Below are 23,471 nucleotides of genomic sequence, written 5' to 3'. Positions count from 1 at the left end.
TGGATTTTTTTTTCAGCCTACAGGCTTTAAGAAAAAAAAAAAAAAGCAACAGATTGTTTCATCCAAGCTACTCGGCACAGGTGGACAAATCTCCCACTGCAGCCATTGCATTTTGACAGCTGGTCCAGATGGATGCCAAATTCCCAAACAGCAGCTGCATCTGATTGGATGCAGCCGCTGTTTAGTCAACAGTATTCTGCCCGGCTCATTCCATTTTTCAACCAAGGAATGTTAGGAGGTAGGTGGCCGACGGGGCAACACACAGAGAAAATTGAATCTGTGTATGGTCAGCTTTTAGAGGCATTTGCTTAGCTGTGTGGATTTAATGCCCTCTGAACTTCTGATACAGACTGAAATGAACCCTGTAAGACTAATACAGTGTCTTCTCTGCTAAAACGTTTTAATACAGCTGAGGTTTGTAGTGCAGTTACAAACCAGTTTTTAATAAGTTTGCGTTAGGGTTATATAGTAAATGTGTGCAAAAGCATAAATAATTTTGCCACAATGTGAAATTCTTTATGGATGATAATATTTATTATTTTTTATTTCCATGAAAATACTTATTTGAAAAAGATTTTAAACAATAAGAAAGGTCTGGTGTCACCAGTGACACACCTCCATCCCTAATATAATATATATACAGAAAAAATCGCCCTGGGACTTAATATGAAGTGAGCACAGTTAGCCACTGAGTAACAAAAGTAGATACAGTAAAATAATTTATTGAAAAATTAATATACATACATGAATCCTAAAAGTATTAGCTCAGCCAATAAATTGTACATGATAAAATGGTACACATGTCATACAGTATAGTATATGCGCATATACAGGCATCAAGCAGATCCGACGCGTTTCGCGAGACCAATTGCTCGCCCTTCGGGGGTTGATGCGGATAGTATATATCTAAAATAGAGAAATGTATCACAGTGGTGAATGTTTAAGGCAATGGTAGATGATGATGATGATGATAATAATATTATTTTTTTATTTCCATGAAAATACTTATTTGAAAAAGATAAAGTATACATCGAGCATAAACAATGGTCGTGTATTAGAGTACAAAGAATATAGTATCATAACAGGTATAAACAGGTTGGCTATACATAGTCTCGCCTCCACAAGAGAGAGATCTTGGTCTGGAGCAGAGGGGTGAACAAAAAAAGAAAAAGAAAAACTCTGTTAATAAACATCAGGTAATGAGACCATTCAAGTCTGGGGTAAGGAAGTATTATTCTGCCTAGGCCTCTGGGACAGGTAGGGTAAGCACCGAGTGGTCTTCGGAGAGACGGTTCCACGTATTTGCCTACCAATTCCAGCTATGTATGCATAGTTCACATTGTATAATACTCAGAGATAGAATCATTTTGGTTTAAATTTTGGATGAGAAATTAAATCCACAAGTGTATATAGTAGGTCATCATAGGGCATAAAAGAAGGTGGAGTGTATTCGAGTTAAGAGCAGTGTTATTTTCGTCAACTGAAATCTTTTCGTAGACTAAATTTAATACTATTTTAGTCGACTAAATACGAATAAAACAATTGAGATGATTAAAACTAAAATGGCATTTTAGTAAAAAGACTATGACTAAAACTAAATTGAAATTTGATGTCAAAATGAACACTGCACTACCACATAAGAATATGTAGGGGGCATCTATCAAGCTGCTTAAAGAAAAAAAAAATTAAGAAAAAGGCTTTTCTTTTTTCTTAATATATAATGTTGGTCATATATTCCGGTAATATGTGCAATGGCATTACAGCCAACAGAGTTTACAGTTTTTTTGGGGTTTTTTATATTTTCAAGTTGTACTTCTGCTTGTCAAAAAGCAAAATATTTGTTTTATGGAGCTTGGTTTTATTTATAAAGACGTTATATCACAATGGCTAAATCTGTGTCTGTAGTGCATGTTCAAACCTTACCATAAATAATATGTTATTAGATTTTTACTCCAGGAGTATATAATGAGTTTGGCAATTCTAAAGAAATGCTTATATAAGGCATTTTAAAGTTTAACTAAACCCATTAGGATTTTAGGATACTAAAATGTACTGGAGATTTTAGTCAACTAAAATACGACTAAAGCTAAAACGATTCAGATGACTAAAATATGACTAAAACTAAATTGAAATTTGATGTCAATATTAACACTGGTTAAGAGTAGCGGTTAGCACGTGGTCTTCGAACATTGGAAGAGAGGAGAAAGGGAAAGAAAAGGAGAAAAAAAAGGGGGGGGGGGTCAGAGGGGAGTGGTGCATTTCTTAATCCCCCCCAAGGCATGTAGGAATGTTTTCTGGCCCTTCCCTGGGTGGGTGTAGGCATTGGGAAGGGTGCCATGTAGAATTTAGATCTATAGGCCGGGATTGCTTCTGTATTGAGAAAAGCAGCTACGCGGTTTTTTATTATTCTTATTTATTATTATTATTACTACTATAACTTTTAACCCACACTGGCCCCTTGTATTGTACTGACTATGCTGTCCCTGGCTTAGGCATGCTTTATGTTAAGATCAGTGACCCATATTGTCACAGTGGGCACTACCAGCTGCTACAGAGAGTTAGTCTGAGGGTCCCATCAAAATTTTGCTATGGGGGCCCATGGTTTTTAGTTGTGCCCCTGAACAGTAGGACTGCTAATGTGTTTCTGCTGCAACCAGAATGTGTCATAAAATGATGAAGCACAATATACACTGCCCCTTAGTGTGTGTATCACACAGATCAGTAATGCAATTGTCTTTTTGCATCATGGATGTACACCTTTTTAGCTTACTTTTTTTAATTTTGATATCTTTGGATATATCAAACCACTGCACCATATTTTGGGACTGCAGTTCTGGGTGAAGAGAGGCAGGCTTTGGCCTGTTGTGTGTCCAAGTTATGATATAGCCACCTCTGTCGTGCCTAGAAAGAGGAAATAATATTGTTTTAAATGCAACCAATGATTTTTGTTTACACATATTAATTTTTCAACTCAATGTGATGTTTTGTACTGGTGCTGTGACATATTCCCAACCTTCAGATATTTAAAGGTTAACTCCGATATTATTGTACAAATGCAGTTCACCCTGCAGCCAACTATGGTTATTTAAAACTAGAAATTATAGGGTTGGATTTACTAAAACTGAAGTGTGCAAAATCTGGTGCAGCTATACAATCGACTTCCAGGTTTCTTTGTCAAAGCTTAATTGAACAAGCTGAAGTTAGAAGCTAAACAGTAAAAATCTTGCGAGCTACCATACACATATACTAACTTCTATCTAGATAGCTGCTAGCACTGCTCACGTCCCATATGACCGTGCAAAAGAAATAAATATAAAGGAAAGTGCTGCTCTTAATATTGGCATGTGATAATTACCATTTCCGTGTGTACTTCCCCAAATCAGTGTAAATTTATATACTTTAGAATTTATCTTAAATGCTCCAAAAATAACCAATACATAAAGTGCCCTAGTGACAACTTTTCCCCATTCATCTTTCAGGACAGCACCATAGAGAGAGACACCGGCTCCTCCCCTCTTAGGAAACACCGCCTTCCAATTCAATATTTAAATCTCATCCTCCCAACGGCCCCTCAGTTCAGGTGTTTCCTCCGGTGGGGAGACACTGCTTGGGAACCGTGGCGGATCAGTCAGGGAGACTGAAGCCAAAGATTTTGTGTGAGGAAGAGGGGGAGTCGGGTCTCTCTAGCTCTTTCCCTCTACTATTGTTTATTCAGTTACGTAAAGGCTGGGGAAGCCATACTTACCTGTTTTTAAAACTGAATTGGCGCGCCTCAGCCTCTCTTGGGGAAAGAGACAGCTGAGGAGGTCCATGTTTCTTCTGCCCAGGGGGGCGCTGTGGGAAGTGCCTGAGTCTCTCCTGCTTGTTCAAGCAGCCAGCATTTGAAGCTCTATGGCCGGGTCGGATGACGGGTGACGTCAGTTCCGGCGAGGGCGGGCACTTCCGACGATTCCGCGTCTTCCGGTTCCGGACGCGGGGAAAGAAAACGGACCGAGCGTTCGGCTGGTGCGACCCTCTTGCTTTGCTGTAGAGTCAGCTGTCGGGGGAAACGATCGACCACCATCCTCAGCGGACATGTCTGAGACAGAGGTCTCTAGAACTGCTCCAGGAGACAGTAGCACCAGCCATGCTAAGGTAAGTGGAACCCTGGGGTGGTGTTCCCTTACCTAAATCCCGATAGCTTCACGGGTGTTCTCCCCTCACTGGTGGTTGGGGGGAAGGGGAGTGTGTCTGGGACCCTGGTGGTGGTTGGTCCTGGGGGGGGCACTCCTGGTGGTCCTCTGTAAAAGCACTGGTGGGATTGGGCATTTATGGCGACTCTCTCTCTTTCTTTTTCAGAAAGCCACAGAGAAAAGCAAGTCGCCTCATGGTTCAAAGAAAAAATGCCCCTCTTGTAGAGTTAGTATGGGGGAATCCTGGACCAAGGCACTTTGCAAGGAGTGCATTGATGGATTAGTCAGGGAACAGGCAGCAGAACAGGGTACAGATCTTGCTGCATCCGTCAAAGAGCTTTCTAGCACCTTTCAGTCCTTTAAGGCACTCTTTTCTAGCTTCCAGTTGCCGCAAGCCCAAAGCAGTCCTTTACCAGTGCAGCAGAGTGTTACACCTAGCCCAGTGGATACTCCCTCTGTTAGTGGAGAGAGACCAGGGGGCTCCAGAGTGGAAATTGAGGAGGAGCCAGATAGCACCGCTTCAGATTCTCAAAGGGAATCGGATGTGGAGGAGGTGGATGGGGAATCCACAAAAACCTCTCGCTATAAGCTTTCCCTGGACGAAGTGGAGGAGCTCTTGGGAGCTATTCACACCACTTTGGGAATTCAGGAAGAAAAGAAGGTGTTATCGCTCCATGACCAAATGTACAAAGGTCTTGGGGAACAAAAAAGGAAGGATTTCCCAGTCCATGATGTATTGGTTGAGGCCATAAAGAATGAATGGAAAGATCCTGAGAGAAAACCTTTCTTTTCAAGGGCTTTGAAGCGAAGGTTTCCTTTTTCAGAAGGGGAGTCTCTAGTCTGGAATAAGACCCCTAGGCTGGATGCTGCTTTTTCTCAGGTTTCCAGGCAAACAGATCTGGCCTTCGAGGACATGGGGGTTCTTGCAGACCCCATGGACAGAAGGATGGACTCTCTCTTAAAGAAGTCCTGGGATTCGTCACAGGGAAACCTTAAGCCTGCCATGGCGGTCACAGTAGTGGCCCGCAATATGGAATATTGGCTTACGCAGATAAAGGCGCATATTGAGGCAGGAACGCCAAAAGACTATTTTGGCTTCCTTTCCCATGCTACTTAAGGGTGTAGCGTATATTGCGGACGCTTCCGCCGAATCAGTGCGCATGTCCGCAAGGTCTTCAGCCCTCACTAATTCGGCTCGAAGGGCCCTATGGCTTAAGACGTGGCAAGGAGACAGCGCGTCTAAAGTTAAACTCTGTGGAATTCCCCTCACAGGAGATCTCTTGTTTGGCCCAGGGTTAGAGACCGTTTTAGACCGGACGGCCGATAAGAAAAAGGCCTTTCCCATTAAAAAGAAGTTTGGGGAGCAGGCTAAAAGAAAGTTTCGCCCCCAGAGAAAGTTTGAAACCCCAAAAGGAGAGCGGCAGAAAAAAGCTTGGGGGCAGAAGGGCAAGGGGCGGGGAGGGGCGATTTTTCGCCCTCCTGAACAGCCCAAGAAGACCCAATGACGGGGTAACCACGGTGGGAGGAAGATTGGGGGCCTTCCTCCCACAATGGGAGATGATCACCTCCAACCAGTTTGTGTTAGGGATCATAAGAAGAGGTTACCAGCTAGAGTTCTCAGAACCTCCTCAGCACAGACTTCTGGTCACCGAGCTGCCAAAGTGTGCAGAGAAAGCGTCAGCTCTTCTATCCTCCCTACAGGAGTTAGAGGAACAAGAGGTGATAGTGAGGGTTCCTGTAGAGGAGATAGGCAGAGGCTTTTACTCCCACATTTTTGTGGTCCGCAAGCCTTCGGGAAAATTCAGGCTTATCATGAATCTGAAGCCTCTGAATGTCTCAATTACCTACAGGAAATTCCGGATGGATTCTATCTATTCGGTGAAAGCGCTTCTTCCCCCAAATTGCTTCATGGCGTCAATAGACTTAAAGGACGCTTATCTGCACATTCCAGTCGCAGAAAGTTACCAGAGGTTTCTCAGACTGGCGGTGAAAACTGGGGAAGGAACGTTTCATCTACAGTTCAAAGCACTCCCCTTTGGACTATCCTCTTCCCCCCGCATCTTCACCAAAGTGATGGTGGAGGTCCTGGCTTTCTTGCGGCTCAGAGGCATCTCTGTAGTCGCGTACCTGGACGACCTACTCCTGTTTGCTCCTTCCCCGGAGCAGTTGTACCAGGATCTTCAGGTAGCAAGAGACAGCTTAGAAAACCTGGGATGGCTCTTGAACCTGGAAAAATCCAGTTTGGTTCCGGCCCAAAAGGTCACCTTCCTGGGCTATGTACTGGATTCGACAAAACAAAAAGTGTTCCTTCCAGCAGAAAAAATCCAGAAGGTGGACAGAGCAATATTACTGCTCCAGGGCAGCAGTCAGATCTCAGTAAGGAAAGCAATGTCAGCACTGGGCTTACTGACTTCCACGCTTCCGGCAGTTCAGTGGGCAGGGCTGCACTTTCGCCCCCTACAGCTGTTTATTCTGAGTGTCTGGGACCACAGTCCAGCATCTCTGGACTCCCTTATATCTGTGCCAAGTCAGGTCAAAAGGTCCCTCTGGTGGTGGAGGAAAGGGTCCAATCTCTCACAGGGCCTGGAGTGGGTTCTTCCAGTGTCCATAACGGTTACGACCGATGCGAGCGGCACAGGGTGGGGAGCACACCTAGATTCCAAGATGATGCAAGGCACCTGGGAAAAAGAAGACGCAAAGAAGTCCTCGAACTGGAGGGAACTGAGAGCAATAGAGTTGGCTCTCAGAGCTTTTCAGAGAGAACTCCTGGGGCAGCATGTGAGGGTCCGTTCGGACAACTCATCAACAGTGGCCCACATCAACAGGCAAGGGGGAACCAGGAGCAGATCCTTGTGGGGTCTGGCAGAATCCATCCTCAGGTGGGCCGAAGGGAGCATTCTCTCTCTCTCTGCAATACATCTGAAGGGGGAGCAGAACCACGTAGCAGATTTTCTGAGCAGAAAAATGCTGAAGGAAGGCGACTGGGTCTTGAACCAGGACATCTTCAAGATGATTACTCGGAAGTGGGGGGTCCCCTCCGTGGATCTCTTCGCCTCAAAGGCGAATACGAAAGCTCGTCTGTTCTTTTCCCTAAACAGATGGGACGGAGCAGCCGGGGTGGATGCACTAGCTCAGAGCTGGCGTTTCTCAAAGTGTTATGCCTTCCCCCCTCCCGTAATGATTCCAGCAGTTCTGAGAAAATTTCGGTCAGAAGACACAACCCTCATTCTGATCGCACCACACTGGCCAAGGAGGCCGTGGTTCTCCCTCTTGAAGAGTCTGACAGTGGAGCCTCCCTGGATTCTGCCTATCCGGGAGGATCTTCTCTCTCAGGGTCCAATCTGTTGCCCTCAGGTGGAGCGATGGAACCTCGCAGCGTGGCTACTGAGGAAGAATTGCTAAAGGGCAAAGGTTTCTCGGATCGGCTAGTGACAACTCTCCTAAATTGCAGGAAAAGAGAGACGCAAGCCATTTACCTAAAGGTGTGGAAACGCTTTAACAGTTGGTGCACAGAAAGCTCCTTCGATGTACGAAGTTCTGTAGCAGTATTAGAGTTTCTGCAGGCAGGAGCGGACAAAGGATTAGCCCTTGGCACCTTGAAAGGACAAGTATCGGCACTAAGCGTTTTCCTGGAAAAGCCGCTAGCTATAGATCCTTGGGTAGCTAGGTTTTTTAGAGCTTTAGGCAGACAGAGGCCTGTTAAAAGTTCCCCATTCCCAGTGTGGGATCTTTCCTTAGTTTTACAGTCTCTTACAGGGGATCCTTTTGAGCCATTGGAATCCTGTACCTTGAAGTTGATCACCCTCAAAACTGTGTTTTTGGTGGCGATCACCACAGCAAGGAGAGTAAGTGAACTCGAAGCCCTTTCTATTAGGGCGCCTTTTTTTCAGGTTTTTCCGGACCGTTTGATTTTTAAAACGGATCCGGCCTTTTTACCAAAAGTGGCCTCTAGTTTTCATAGGGGCCAGGAAATTATTTTACCTACCTTCTGTTCGAATCCTGTGAGGGAACAGGAGCATATTTTTCACAAACTGGACGTTAGAAGGTGCGTCCTTCAGTACTTAGATAGTACAAAACAGTTTAGGAAATCCGATTCTTTTTTTGTATTGTTTTCAGGGGCTAGGAAAGGGTTCAAAGCCTCTAGACGATCAATAGCCAGATGGTTAAGGTTGGCCATTAGCCAGGCCTATGTAATCGGGGGTTTGGAGCCCCCGGAGGGTATTAAAGCACATTCCACTAGGGCAGTGGCAACTTCTCAAGCAGAGTGGGCTGGTGCTTCTCCGGAGCAGATCTGTAGAGCAGCAACGTGGTCCAGTTTTTCCACGTTTGTGAAGCATTACAGATTGGACCTGCTGTCAGCCAAAGACCAAGCCTTTGGGCGTAAGGTGCTGCAGGCAGTAGTCCCTCCCTAAGGTAAGGTGCTCGCTTATCCTCTCTATGGTGCTGTCCTGAAAGATGAATGGGGAAAAACGGAGTTACTTACCGGTAACATCCTTTTCCAGGAATCTTTCAGGACAGCACTAGTACCCACCCAGGTTTTTGATTATCTATGAGAACTCATCGCATGAGAACGTCAGGTAAGATAAAGATTTGTATGACGTATTCTTGTGTCTCCCCAGCTGGCCAGAGGAACTCGTGAAGAACTGAGGGGCCGTTGGGAGGATGAGATTTAAATATTGAATTGGAAGGCGGTGTTTCCTAAGAGGGGAGGAGCCGGTGTCTCTCTCTATGGTGCTGTCCTGAAAGATTCCTGGAAAAGGATGTTACCGGTAAGTAACTCCGTTTTTTATCAATAAAGTGACTCCGTGCAACAATATAATGCAGCGTGTAAACTCGTATCATCATATGTCATAAAAAGTCCTTGAGTGCTCAAATTCTATACAAAAAAGTGTTCCAAAGCACTGAAGTGCTACACAGGGCCGTCTTTTCGCATGCGCACGCTGGGCAGTTGCCGGGGGCCCCACTTGCCTGGGGGGCCCCACCTGCCCAGCAACCCCAGCTAAGGCCACCTGCACTCAGTGCCCTGGGGCCACTTTTGGCTCAGAGCTTTCCCAGTTGCCTGTCAGTAAAATGAAGAGCAGCGGCGGCCGCAATGCCTCCTCTTCTGATCCGGCGCCGCCCACTGAACTAAGTGATATGCCTGAGGGGAGCAGGAGAACGCAGTGGTGCTGCTTGATTTCTCCTCCTTTCATCTGGCCCCTGTGGCACTAAAAAAAATATATATATAAAAAAAATTTCTCTCTATATAAATTTGTGTATATGTATATGTGTGTGTGTGTGTAGAGATCTCTCTCTATCTATAGATAGAGCGAGATATATAAATAGAGATTATATATAAAATCTCATACACGTATAGCAAAGGAAACTAGATAGTGTAATATTCTTTAAACAATTTTTATTAATAAACCCTAGCCCCTTTAATAGGGTACTCACATTTAATGGGTGCTTCAGTGCACCACTCTTTAAGGACCTAGAAAACAATGTGACCGCTAAACTGGTATGTCCTTTCCGTGCTGAGATTGATCCACTGTCTCCTGCACCGTCCTGTCCCCTCCCCAACGCGTGTCGATACCGGGAATGTGACGTATCTTCCTCATTGATTATACAATCAGACTGTATGTAATGTTTGGTGATCTTAAGAGGAGTATGGTCAAAGCTTTTTTTTTTTTTGACCAGACTTCTCTTGCGGGTCACAGGAGTGTACCAGTATCAGCTAAAACCCTGCTGTCGGATGAGGTTGCCGACAATCTCAGGATCCACCCAGATACCCGATCAGCAGCTGGCTTTGCCTTTCTGTGCACTGCTGAGAGCCCAAGCCAGCTGCTCTTGCACCCTCCCCAGCCAAGCGCTCTAGTGAGCGCTGGAGGGCCAGAGAGCATTGACTGACAGTCGCTGTTCTCTGCTCTGGGAGGACCGAGAACTGAGTGATCAACGGTCATGTGATCACCCAGTTCTCTGGCTTAGAGCTGGCAGGTGCCACAGCATCGGACTGATACTGCAGCAGGGAGGTGAGCAGAGTTTTAAAAAGGTATACGATCTGTGCCAGTGAGCTTTGTGTTTGTTTCAATAGGCCTATGCAGTTTGTTTTTGTTTTTTTTCATCAATTTACGCTTCTGAAATAATTTTGGGTGCATTTGACTTACAGCTGACTTGCTTTTAAGCTGCCTCCACCTTCTTCAAGCTGATTTTCTGTTCCTTTTGACTTGCATAGGAAGAGAAGCAGTTCTGAACAAACTAAAGCCTGTTGACAAAGGCCTTTACCCCTGCCCCAGAGTCTCTTTAGACCTAACTTCATATGTATTGTACTTGCAGGTCTCTCATGAATTTGCCTTAAACTTCAACCCAGCTAATCCATACTGTCCAGGTAAGACGTCACTGAAGACCCAATAACCTACTGAATTTCCCATAGGCCCCTTTTCATATTGATTGAATGTGCCACAGTAAAATAACATTTTTAAGAGCTCTAACTCTTCCGTGTGTATGCGTGTGTGTGTGTATATATATATATATATATATATATATATATATAATATATATAGTGAATGTGTGTGTGTGTATGTATATGTGTATATGTATATATATATATATATATATATATATATATATATATATATATATATATATATATATATATATATATATATAACATGTTTTTTAGTACAATTGGGAAAGGTTAGAGCCTTTGGTAAATTGGCTGAAGCTGGGTTAATGTTCTACTTTATTTCACAGGTATACAAGGCGTTGTAGATGCATACCGCCAGGCTCTGCCGCAGGTCCGCCTGTACGGGCCAACAAACTTCTCCCCCATTATCAATCATGTTACCAGGTTTGCAGCATCTGCAGCACAACAAAAGACGGCATCTGTGAGTATTCCATGTAACCTTAATGTAAAGCACTCACTTGTGTTTTTTGTTATTTTTAAATAATAAAAAAAAAATTGTTATACTTACCTGCTCTGTGCAGTGGTTATGCACAGAACAGCCCAGATCCTCCTCTTCTCGATCCTCTCTTCTGTGCTCCTGGCCCCTCCCTCCTTTCGAGTGCCCCCCACAGCAAGCAGCCATAGCTGTGTCTGTTCGGCCCTACCCCCTCACTCTCCTGATTGGCTAATTGACTTTGACCGCAGCAGGAGCCAATGGTGCCGCTGCTGTGTCTCAGCCAATCAGGAGAGAGAGTACCGGATGGCCGAGGCATTCGTGCACATCTCTGGATAGGGATGGAGCTTAAGTATTAGGGGGGCTGCTGCACACAGAAGGTTTTTGGATCTTAACCACTTCAGCCCCGGACCATTTTGCTGGCCAAAGACCAGAGCACTTTTTGCAATTCTGCACTGCGTCTCTTTAACTGACAATTGCGCAGTCGTGCGACGTGGCTCTCAGACAAAATTGACGACCTTTTTTCCCCACAAATAAAACTTTCTTTTGGTGGTATTTGATCACCTCTGAGCGTCAATTTTGAAAAGAACGCATTATTTTTTAATTTTTGCTATAATAAATATCCCCCCAAAAATATAAAAAAAAAAAATGTTTTCTTAGTTTAGGCCGATTATGTATTCTTCGCCATATTTTTGGTAAAAAAAAACGCAAAAAAGCATTTGATTGGTTTGGGCAAAAGTTATAGCGTCTACAAAATAGGGGATAGTTTTATGGCATTTTTATTAATAATTTTTTTTTTCTTTTACTGGTAATGGCGGCGATCTGCGATTTTTATCATGACTGCGACATTATGGCGGACACGTCGGACAATTTAGAAACATTTTTGGGACCATTGGCATGAATACAGTGATCAATGCTATAAAATTACATCGATTACTGTAAAAATGTCCCTGGCAGTGAAGGGGTTAACCACTAGGGGGAGGGTTTAAGTTGATCCTAGGGAGTGATTCTGTCTAGGGGATGGGCTAGCAGTGACACGACACTGATCGCTGCTCCCAATGAGAGGGAGCAGACGATCAGTGTCCTGTCACTAAGCAGAATGGGGAGATGCTGTGTTTACATCGGCATCTCCCGTTTTAAGCATAATCTGTCATTGGGCTGTATGGATATCATTACAGGGTTTAGTAGCATGTTTTTGCTATAGAAGAACCCCTTTGCTGTAGAAAATTCTAAGGCATACCTAATAATAAATGAAACGCGAACAAAAGAGGGTGCACCAGCCTAGTGCATTATCCCATGTTTATTGAAAAGCAATAGTTTAAAATTTATCCTCACAAACAACTCATTTGTAGTCCATGACACAGTTCACTCCAAAGTCCAGGGAGACCTCAGCAGGGTCCTTTACTGGCTGAAGCATTTCGAAGGATACACCTTTCTCAGAGCCAACTGGCAGAGGTCACCCTGGACTTTGGAGTGGACTACAGGGCTACAAATGAGTAGTTCAAATTCACTTGTTTGTGAGCATAACGATTGCTTTTCAATAAATGTGGGGTAATGCACTCTTTTGTTTGTGTTTTGTAATGGCTTTCAGGACATCCTCAGCCCGAGAGGGCAGCAAGGCTTTTGGCTACATCCCCATGACATGGAGTTATTCTCAACTTCATTACTGGGACACTTTTGCACAGAAGGTGTATTTATTTTTTTTTTTTTTTTACCTGTAAATGAAGTCAGGACTTGCCTTTTCTGCTGCCTGGACTGCCAAACTCTGCTCTGGAGCTGGTTCTTCCTGTTGACCTCCACATCACTTCTTTATACTGTAATGGGTGGAGGTCAGAGGGGAACTCAGATCGACACTCCAGGAAGTGTCAAGTTAGTGTGGACTTCAGCAGTGGATATATCCGCATTCTAGTGGAGGCCAGTGACACAGGCAACAGAAGAGGCATGTCCTGTCTTCTTTTACAAGGAAAATCTTCAAATGGGGACACTTGTTCTGGAGACCCACGGTCTGTGAGTAAAATGACCCCGCTTTGAAGAGCGATTCTCCTGCTTCTTGTGTTTACAGGACATAAAGTAAAGAGAATCTATTCTTGAAGCCAAGAAAACTTAAAGTTTCTACCACACTCTGAGACACTTAGAAAGTTTTGGCTTTAGATTTACTTTAATGCCCTTTCACCCTGTTGTCTCTTTTTACCTTTTCAGCAATACTTTGTCCTTCTCATCATCACTGATGGAGAGATCACAGACCTGAATGATACCAGGAACGCCATTGTCCAAGCCTCCAAACTTCCCATGTCCATTATCATTATTGGAGTAGGAAATGCCGATTTCAAGGCTATGGAATTCCTCGATGGTGACAATGGAGTTCTGAAGGCTGCCAGTGGGGAAGCAGCCGCCAGAGATATTGTGCAGTTTGTGCCATTCCGACAGTTTCAGAACGTAAGCTTGACCTATGGTTTCTATTTTGTGTTTAAAGGGGACAGCATAGTCCATGGTTGGGCAACCTTGGCACTCCAGCTGTGGTGAAACTACAAATCCCATCAAGCATTGCAAGATTCTCAGCCACAGGCATGAATCCCAGAGACAGAGGCATGATGGGATCTTTAGTTTCATCACAGCTGTAGTGCCAAGGTTTCCACTGATCAGTCAGTAATGTAAAGAAGGGGGGGGGGGCTGAGAATACTGGAATTGAGGGTGTACAAATAGAATCTCAGAAAATAATGTGTATTGACTGATACAAATTGCAGCTTGCGAATGTCCATATTTTACATACAATGAAATAGTTTATATTTCATTGCTTCCTACACAAATTCATAAAGCAGAATTTAGTCCTCATCTTGAGGACTTCAAACCTAACACCAGTGCATCTCAATCATATTATAAAAAGGTATAACCATGAAGGTTGCGGTCAGATTACGGAGATATATACTGTATTTATTGGCGTATAACGCTCACTTTTTCACCATGAAAATTGGGTGCAAATAGCGTGTGCGTGTTATACGCCAATACTTCAATTCTAGCTGCCTTGGAGGGGACAGGGAGGGGGGCGGGACGAGCGCCATCAGATTACATACAGTGAGAATCTGTTTACTTGGAGGCCTCTGTAATAGGAAGTTCAGTCTCCTGGGCCCTTATTGGACCACTGTTCTGTCTATCATAGGAGATTCTCACTGTATGTAATCTGTCGACGCTCGTCCCGCCCCCTTAGGCTGCAGATGGGCATTGATCAGGCTGCATTGAGGGCAACGGCGAGGCTGCTGCATTGAGGGCAACGGCGAGGCTGCTGCATTGATGGCAATTGAGAGGCTGCAGATCGGCTCTGACCCTTATTTTGCTTCAAAGTTCCTTATTTAAAATTTTACGTTTTTTTCCTGAAACTTCCCTCTTAAAAATGAATGTGCGTGTTATACCCCTGTGCGTGTTATACGCAGACAAATAAATATATATACCTTGGGGTGCGTGTTATACGCTGATAAATACTGATATAGATAGATATATATATATATATATATATATATATATATATATATATATATATATATATATATATATATATATATATTATAAACAGTATCTCACAAAAGCGAGTACACCCCTCACATTTTTGTTAATATTTTATTATATCTTTTCATGTGACAACACTAAAGAAATGACGCTTTGCTACAATGTAAAGTAGTGAGTGTACAGCTTGTATAACAGTGTAAATTTTCTGTCCCCTCAAAATAACTCAACACACAGCCATTAATGTCTAAACCGCTAGCAACAAAAGTGACACCCCCCCGGGATCCACAAAATGAAAGGATTTCACTATGCAAATTCAGACCATAGCTTTTATGGTGTTCTGACTTGCCTCCTACCACCCTCTGCAAATTCCCGTTGGGCTATATCGGGGCTCAAAATTTCAAGTCCTGAGCTGCTAGCCAGGCCTTAAGAGTTATTCGCCACCAGTTGCCCCAACCAACCCCTACCCTACCCTGCCCCTAATTCTGTCCCTAAACATGCCCACAAATTATCTCATGAAATGACACTTAAATGTTTTATGCAGAATTGAGTTACAAAAATAAATGTTACCAACTTTAACAATAACATAAAACATATTTCATTAATCTGACTCTCATAAATACAATTAGGATAGAATATGATTGGCTACTATGGGCAACTGTACACATAATTACTGCCTCGTTGAGTAAATATGGGCTGCGTACCGAGTGCAGGGTTGAGGGGTGCGCTGCATACCGAGTGCAGGGTTGAGGGGTGCGCTGCGTACCGAGAGATGTGCTTTGTGCTCCCAAGTTCTCCCCCAGTTCAGGGCTCCCCCCCCCCCCACATTCCAGTATAGAGCCCTCTCCCCCACACATTCTCTGAAAGAGTGGGGCTGCTGCAAACGAGCAGCTACAACCTATCTGCCCCCACCACCAGCCTGCATGGATAAGAAGGAGCTTCTGCCATGGAGGTGGCAGGATCCTCTTCTCCTCCCGCTTCCCCTCCTTGCAAGGCACCTTTTATGTGGCCACGCAGTGTGCACCGGGCCAGTGGCTCGCTCCCCCTCCCCTCCCTGCCTGAGCTAACCGGACCAGACCCGCCCTCCCACCTGAGTCGAGTTGAGTTGGAACTCGTCCTCGGCTTCTTCCACCAATAGCAAAGTGCAGGGATGGTCAGTTTTACATGCCGTGTACAAAAGTTAAAATTAATGTCAAGTTATCATTGCGGTTTGTGCAGACATTTAGGGGATTTACCACCTTACTTTTTTGTCTTGGTTACAGTTGTCACTGAGACAGGAAGTGAAAGGAATTTTAAACTTAGCGAATTAACCTCTCTTCATGTTGGTTGTCTAAGAGAAAAAGTGAGGGGAACTATTACCAATGGGGACCCAAACGGTAATAACAGAGTGACTGACAGATTCTAACCCTTTTCTAACTTATCTAAAACTAAAAATAAAGTTTAGCTGGGACTCTGTTGGGTACACTTGCTCACTTCTGGCTCTATTCTTGCTGCCTATGAAGTCTACCTCCTCCTGCTGCAACATGGGTTTGTAGATGGGCATATGAAGTCTACCTCCTCTTGCTGCGACATGGGTTTGTAGATGGGCATATAAAGTTTACCTCCTCCTGCTGCAGCATGGGTTTGTAGATGGGCATAGAAAATTCCTAGTTGTCTTTCCATTCTAAATTTCCTGTTAACTCAAAACTGCTTGCTTTATCTTACAGGCACCCAGGGAAGCTCTTACTCAAGCTGTGCTTGCCGAGGTCCCTAAACAACTGGTTTCCTATTTCAAGCTGCTGGGACTACCACCAGTCAAACCCCCACAGCAGAAGACCACTTAGAAAAAGGAGCAACCCCTCCATATGTGTTGCTGCTACAACCAGAGGAACATGACCTGTAGAATGAACAGATCTCCTTATTATCCCACTCTAATAGACTTGACACAGTTTTTCATTCCAGTGCAACAGAGCAAAACCCCTTTTCAGTAGATGTTCTTAGTGACAACCACCCTTCCTGGAATCTAAGGTCCACACTGCTAAGGCAATGTTCATGTATATGTGTTGAAGTGTTGAGCATTACAATCCTGCTTGCCACATCTATGGTGCAGTTTTAAGCAAAACACATGTTCTATAGGAATCAACTGTACCATATGGAAAACGCTGAAATGTGAAGTTAGCCTTAAATTAGAACTGTGGCCAGACTATAGACATTCAAATCTGTACAAGCTGTAAAACAGTCCCTCACTGACCTCTGTAGCTGCTGGTGCTATGGAGCAATCAATTTGCAAAGTTCACCAAACAAGAGAAGCTGTTCAAATCTGGTCAAAACCTGCAGTAATCGTGGCTGGAAGTGCACAAAGTTCATCCAGCCGCAATCACCGCAGGAAACTACTGGCTGCGCAAATTTTCACGAATAGCTTTGGCTGCCTACAAAATGTCACGGGCTCAAGGGCCACGACTAGCCGCTCAGTTGTCAACCCCAGCAGCGGAAATCAGAAGATTCCTGCCGCTAGGATTCGCATCGTGGTAAAAACTCCTGTGCGAATGTATCCTAAAAGGCTGGCAGCCTACTAAATCACTGCTGGGAGGGGGGAGCAAAACCACCTACTGAGAGAAAATAAATGTACTCCACAGTTCCTGCAGCTACAGAAGCCAGCGAGGGCTAGTTTTACTGATTATCAAACTATATAAATGTCTATAGCCTGGTTACAGTTTTACTTTTAAGATGAACATGTGCTCTTGGCATGTGGGTCAAAGTGACAGGATCACTTAACTCCCCACTCGCTCTGTTTTGGACTTTGACCTTTATATAATCTGTATTTTCTTTTCTGTATGTAGAAGTAGATATTATTATATGCCAATTTTGTGAATTTTATCCAATACTAACCAACATTGGGGTTTTTAATATGGGTTTTTAAGGTGCAGTGAAAATTGCGTAAACTCATAGCCGTGAGATTTAGCCCCGTTTGCGCCAAATCTGACTTTGAAATTGTGCGACTTCACTTTAAATCACACGATTTTAAAGCCGCATGTCGGTGCCACTTCAGGAGTGACTTGGCTGACATCTGTGCGATTTCATGGATAGATGTCTATGCAAGTCGCACCTGAAATTGGCAAAAATAGTGCAGGAACTTCTTATTCAAATTTGGTGCGGCACCGATTTGAACAGTTCCGTTGCCGACAAATAGAGTGCGACTTGTCACCGGTGAGATCGGGGGCTAAATAGTCTTGAATATCTAGCTTTAACTAAAATATATTTAGCGCTCGCACCGTAATTTGCACATTTATTAAAATCCTGCATGCTGCATATATAGAATGTATAGCTAAGCTGGGGCATGAATTTACGTTAGTAGCACAGAATGCACAAGCTGCATGCAAATTCCATAATTCCGATGAGAACACAATAATTCACGTGAATATAGTCCTTCTAGGTTTATTGATGTGTCTGATCACACAGTCCGTTATACAGAGAGTGAAGTGCAGTTACCCACAGCAGTCAATTGGTAATAATCTGTGATTTGAACCAAAATCTGGTTGCCTTTGCATTTTGTACAGCTGCCCTTTACATTGCTTTTCATTAGCCACGTCTTCTTTTCTATGCAATTTTGAAAGCTGTCCGTTTTATGTGTTGCATGCTAAAGCCTCGTACACCCGATCAAATTTAGGCTTCGGTCACACTGAATCCGACTTTGAAATTGTGCGACTTCAAGTGCAGTTGAATATCAGTTTTTTGTTAACAGCGTTCAAATGCAAAAATAAGAAAGCAGATCACAAAAACCTAAAACTGTAGTTCTATTTGACCCTGAAAATTGCCGCATTGATGTTCAATGATCCCATTTATGTGCCTCATTAATCTTCTCACTTTAGGTTTTTTTGCTTCCATTTTCCACTTCCTTGCTAGTGGACCTCTCTGGATGATGATCAGCACAGCCAAGGCTCCCATCCAGTGTTAGACGCTGATAGGGCTGACTTCCAGATGCAGTGCTAGTTCCAGGGCTTGCATACGACTGTGTGACTGCATCTGACTGTTCAGGTATTCAGACAGCTGTGGACGCTGTGGCTGTCTGAATACTATATTCAGCAGCAGGGATTCCTCCATCTAGCCCTTACCTGCATGTGTTGCCGGTTAGTGAATGAAAGCTTTGTGAATGGAGAAGAGCAACCAAGGCAGCCAGCATTTTCCGAAAGAGAAGTCTGTAATGGTTGTCCCAGTGTTCTGTAGTGATCGTTCTCCTTTTATTGCCACTTTGCTAATAAAATCTTAAATTGAAAATAGACGGAAAGTTTTTTTTATCACCCCCTGTCATTTTTAGTTTTACCATCTCTGTCCCATGGGGGGGGGGGGAGGATTTCCCTCTACTTCCTGTCCCATCGCCAAAATAGAAGTGAGGAAATTCCTCAAGTCAGGGATTACCTGGTTGTCACCAGAACTAGTGTCGTTATTGAAGGATTTCCTCTGCTAGTGACAACCCAAAAATGTATTTCACTTTAAAGCGGAGTTCCACCCAAAAATGGAACTTCCGTTTTAAGGGAGGTGTCCCCCCTGACATGCCACATTTGGCATGTCGTTTTTTTTGGGGGGGGGGACCCTCTTTTCAGAGGGTCCCAGCTCCCACTTCCTCCCGGCACACCGCGGCACCGGAAGGGAGATCACCTCTCAGCAATCACCCCTCCCTCTCAGCAATCATCTGGGACACATCACAGGCCCCAGATGATTACCCAACCAGTCACGGCGCATGCGCAGTGGGTACCCGGCTGTGAAGCCACAGCCAGGCACCCACAGTTACAATGGCGGTGCCGCAGAGAGGAGGGGGAGACCAGCGGGGCTTCGATCCCCTGCATTGCTGGACCCTGGGACAGGTAAGTGTCCGATTTATTAAAAGTCACCATCTGCACTATTTGTAGCTGCTGACTTTTATTTCTTAAGCAGAACTCCGCTTTAAGTGATAACGGTCACTAGGGCAAAGGTGAATCTCGCTAACAGGGGCACAGACAGCAGTAAAAACATAACAGGGGTTCTAATCCCTCTCCACTCTATCTAAAACTATAAAAAGTTTAGCCTTTTAGTTATATATTTTTACCTCTTGCAAAGCATTTGTTTTAGGACTGGATGAAATGAAGCCTTCATTTATGCTCACAATGTGTTATGCATTTGCTTGCCTTTAGAAGTGCCTTTCCCTGTCTCTGTACTTTACAGGGTTAACCAGTGCCACGCTTCAGTGCTCAGTGCCTTTCCCCATGATACAAATGCTGCTTTACCCTCTGCACACAGATACTTGTGGCCTACAATGCTGTAATAGTGGACATTCAGCTAAGGCTTCATTCACACTTGTGCGACTTGTCATGCGACGTTGGACATCCAAAGTCGCATGACAAGTCGCAGCCCATTCTTTTTAATGGCACCCATTTTCAAGACTTAGTCACAGCAACTTCGAAAAGGTGCCTACACTACTTCGGTGTGACTTTGGTCCAGAGAATGTAAAGTCGGATCAAAGGCACACCAAAGTCACACTGGAAATTGTTTGACTTTGGAGATGCGCTAATGTAAATGGAGCCTAAAACTTTTTTTTTTTTTTGGTTAAAGTTGAAAAGTTTAGATCAGGAATATACAATTAGCAGACCTCCAGCTGTTGCAGAACTACAAGTCCCATGAGGCATAGCAAGACTCTGACAGCCACAAGCATGACACCCAGAGGCATGATGGGACTTGTAGTTTTGCCACAGCTGGAGGTCCGCTAATTGCATATCCCTGGTTTAGAGATTTTCCATGACTTCCTGTCCTCGTGACTCCCAGGACGTTGCTGTGAGCTAAACTTTCCGTTCCTCACTTTAGATATTGTTTGGATCTATTGGAGGTGGTGACAATGACACTTGATCCATGCTGAATTTTCCAATACATATCCATAGACAATCCACCCAGATGCAATACAAGGGGAGCCAATAGGCTCACAACAGATCTCCTCACCTGGGACAGGTTTATAAAATTCTCATTTTATCCCAAAAATAAATAAAAACTGTCAAAGCGCGCCGATCTTTCCATGCTGTGCAATGTAAATTGTTGAGGCCTATCTTTGTATGTTTTCCTTTTTGCCAAAAATATCTATTTTCTAATGTTCCGTTATATGTTGAAAATCTATTGCAAAAGTTAACAGCGTCTACTTTCACGGGTCAGTATCGTTCTTCTTTTGTAACTTTAAAGGTCAATTCACCCGAAACTAATATTTAAGTTTTTTTGTTTTATTTGTGGGTGGGTGCTGGCACGTTAAACCACACACCAGCCTAATACTATAGATCTTTCCAAGACATTGTTGGTGAAATTTCTGTGTATTTAATGAACCGTGTAAGAAGCAAAGCACTGAATGCCAAGTGCGAGAACTCATGGTAGCCAATTGGAATTCACTTTGCTGAGGTCAGGCCTGTACAAGATGGATTTTGATTGGTTGGTAGGGGTTCTGCGCTTTGCTCACTGGCCCCAGTAATGTCTTCTGACCTTCCCCAGGCATTGCAGAAGGAAGGCGTCTGATTTTATAATATAAATTTAAACTCCCCCAGAAAAGATCTTGCTGGAGTTCCTAAGACCCGTAGATGCCACATCCACCCATGCTGGTTTCGGTGAACAGTCCCTTTTTTTTTTTTTATTATCGCCATTCATTGCTGGACTATACAATCCTATGGATCTGGTGTCAGGTCATATTATTCCAGTGGGGTCAGATGTATTCATCTAGTTGTATTTTGGATAATATGATAAATGAAGATTGGCATAATCCAGTCTTGTGTGACTAATAACCTGACAATTATTACCTACATATTATTGTTCAATGCAGCATTTTCTGTGTCATTTTGTAGACTTTTGTTTGTTTTTTTTTTTTTTTTATAGAAGTTCTGAAATAAAATGTATGCAAGTTATTTACAGTGGTCTTCTGTGGATTTTTGTCTATAAAGCAGTAAGGGAATATTTTAGGCTTGGTTCACACTGCCGCAACCTGAAAGTCGCGTGACTTACAGGGATACTTGGCCATGCGACTTCAGCGCGACCTGATGCGACTTTCCAGCAATTTCAGGGAATGCCGGGGTAATCCTTCTGTAATGTCGGATTCAAATTGCATCAATTAAGATGAGGATCTGAACCTGGAGCCATTAAAATCTATGGGCACAAGTCGGATAGAAGTCGCCTTGAAGTAGTACAGGAACCTTTTCTAAAGTCTTCCTTTTCTAAAAGTCTACTAGTCTACCTTTTCTAAAAGTCTACTACTACTTTGGTGGGACTTTTGATGTGACTTTGGTCCAGAGAATGTAAAATCGGATCAGGTCCAGAGAATGTAAAGTCGAATTAGAACTATTAATTCAGTAGTTCTAATTAAGACCGCGCTCATTGACTAAAATGGGATTTCACATGTCCCGCGATTTGGGGTCTCACAAGTCGCGGCAGTGTGAACCGAGACTTAGAGACCCTGTCGCCAAACTAAAAAAAAAAATCCAGGTGAAGGCACAGAGATGAAGTGATTTACATGCCTATTTGCAATGTCTTTTCCTTTCCATAAATCATTTCTTGCTACAAAATTTGACCAGTACATTCTCTAGAACCGCTTCCTCCCTTCTTGTGTGTCATAGCCCTTTCCTCTTCTGGGATTGTCTTAATTATGGTGTGTGCTGGCCCAGCTCCCCTGCTCTCCCTTCACTTCCCTCCATAACCTTTTATGTGTACCTGGCGGGGGAGGAGCAAAGAGGAATACAATAAAATATGACCTGAGTGACAATCTTGAATCTACTGGGGCTGCTGACATCAAATCTAAAATGGCAGGACCCTTTATCAGTCTCGGGGCATTTGGATGACTATGCAAGGGAGACTTCACAGGTAAACGACAATCGTAAAATAAGATAAATGTACATATAATCCTATGGGAATGTATATGTAAATGACTCCCGCGCTGTCTAGAAGTTTAAACGAAGGGGGCACTGCTGCAAATACCTGTGACTCTGATCCAGGGAAAAAAAAAAAATGAATAGAATAGTGATGGTGTTTGCACTGTGAGAATAGGAATAGAGGTGAGGGGAGTGTAGCAAAAGAAATTCTAGTGGAAATTGAAGTAATAATGACAAATGAATAAATGTACATCAGATCCAAAGTGCATCAAATAATGATTAGTACAGTCTAATCATGCAATCAAAAAGAGTAAAATCAATAGTGGATATGTGTAAAACATATAATATATATATAATATAAATACCAGTCAAGTTATGACTCATATAAAAACACACAAAAATGAATCCAAACGAATACAATTATAAAAAAAGTGGCAAAAGGTCCATGTGATAATAAGGAAAAATTGAAAAAAAGTCTATCAGACAAAAAGGAACAATCCCACCACCAGGAAGCACATGTGTACCAAATGCAATCTTCAGTGATGACACCTCTGTGTCTGCAAGCAGCTCACCTTACTACTGTAAAGTGTACACCATATACTGATCACAAGTGAGGATGGTTGGTGCAAAGGTAGAACAATCTCCTGTATATTGCTTGAACAGTTCCAGTGATGGATGTTTAGGATCATACAGAGAAACATAAAAAATGTATATAGCTTGATTCCGCGACAAACACAATGGGACAGGGGCGGATCAAACAGTGATGCACTCACTTTTATAAAAGGAGCATAGGCGTCAATCCACGAACGCTGAGTTCGTATGCCCTCAATGTGGAATTTTTGGTCAGCTCCTGCTCCCAGTGTTTGTCAGATGGGCTCAGTTGATATTAGTATAAACATGAAGAGATAATGCACATAGCGTAATCCCGTATGTAAAAGCCAATTTATTAATAAAAAAATTTCAATAACAAACTCACATATAAGAAGCTGTATGGGATAAAACATCCACGAGCGACGAGCTCGTCTCCTGCCATCAGGCTGTATCTGTACCCAGTGCTATTAAGGACAGTCGGAGCGGCTTCT

At 43.5% G+C, this 23,471-nt stretch overlaps 1 protein-coding gene across 1 annotated transcript in view; it reads left to right on the top strand.

Moving 5' to 3' along the window:
- The window catches only part of CPNE1 (copine 1), a gene marked incomplete in the record, with an annotated part of 50,893 nt that extends 29,461 nt beyond the window's left edge, over positions 1 to 21,432 (top strand). The window contains 4 exon segments of the mRNA XM_073606566.1: positions 10,485 to 10,536; positions 10,902 to 11,035; positions 13,247 to 13,483; positions 16,252 to 21,432. Of these exon segments, the coding sequence (XP_073462667.1) occupies positions 10,485 to 10,536; positions 10,902 to 11,035; positions 13,247 to 13,483; positions 16,252 to 16,368 (540 nt within the window).
- Between the last annotated feature and the right edge of the window lie 2,039 nt (positions 21,433 to 23,471).

This window comes from Aquarana catesbeiana, linkage group LG12, assembly GCF_042186555.1.
Source record: "Aquarana catesbeiana isolate 2022-GZ linkage group LG12, ASM4218655v1, whole genome shotgun sequence".
Classification (NCBI taxonomy): domain Eukaryota; kingdom Metazoa; phylum Chordata; class Amphibia; order Anura; family Ranidae; genus Aquarana; species Aquarana catesbeiana.
The sequence above is the reverse complement of the archived record's forward strand: the minus strand, read 5'-3'. Positions and strand labels throughout refer to the sequence as shown.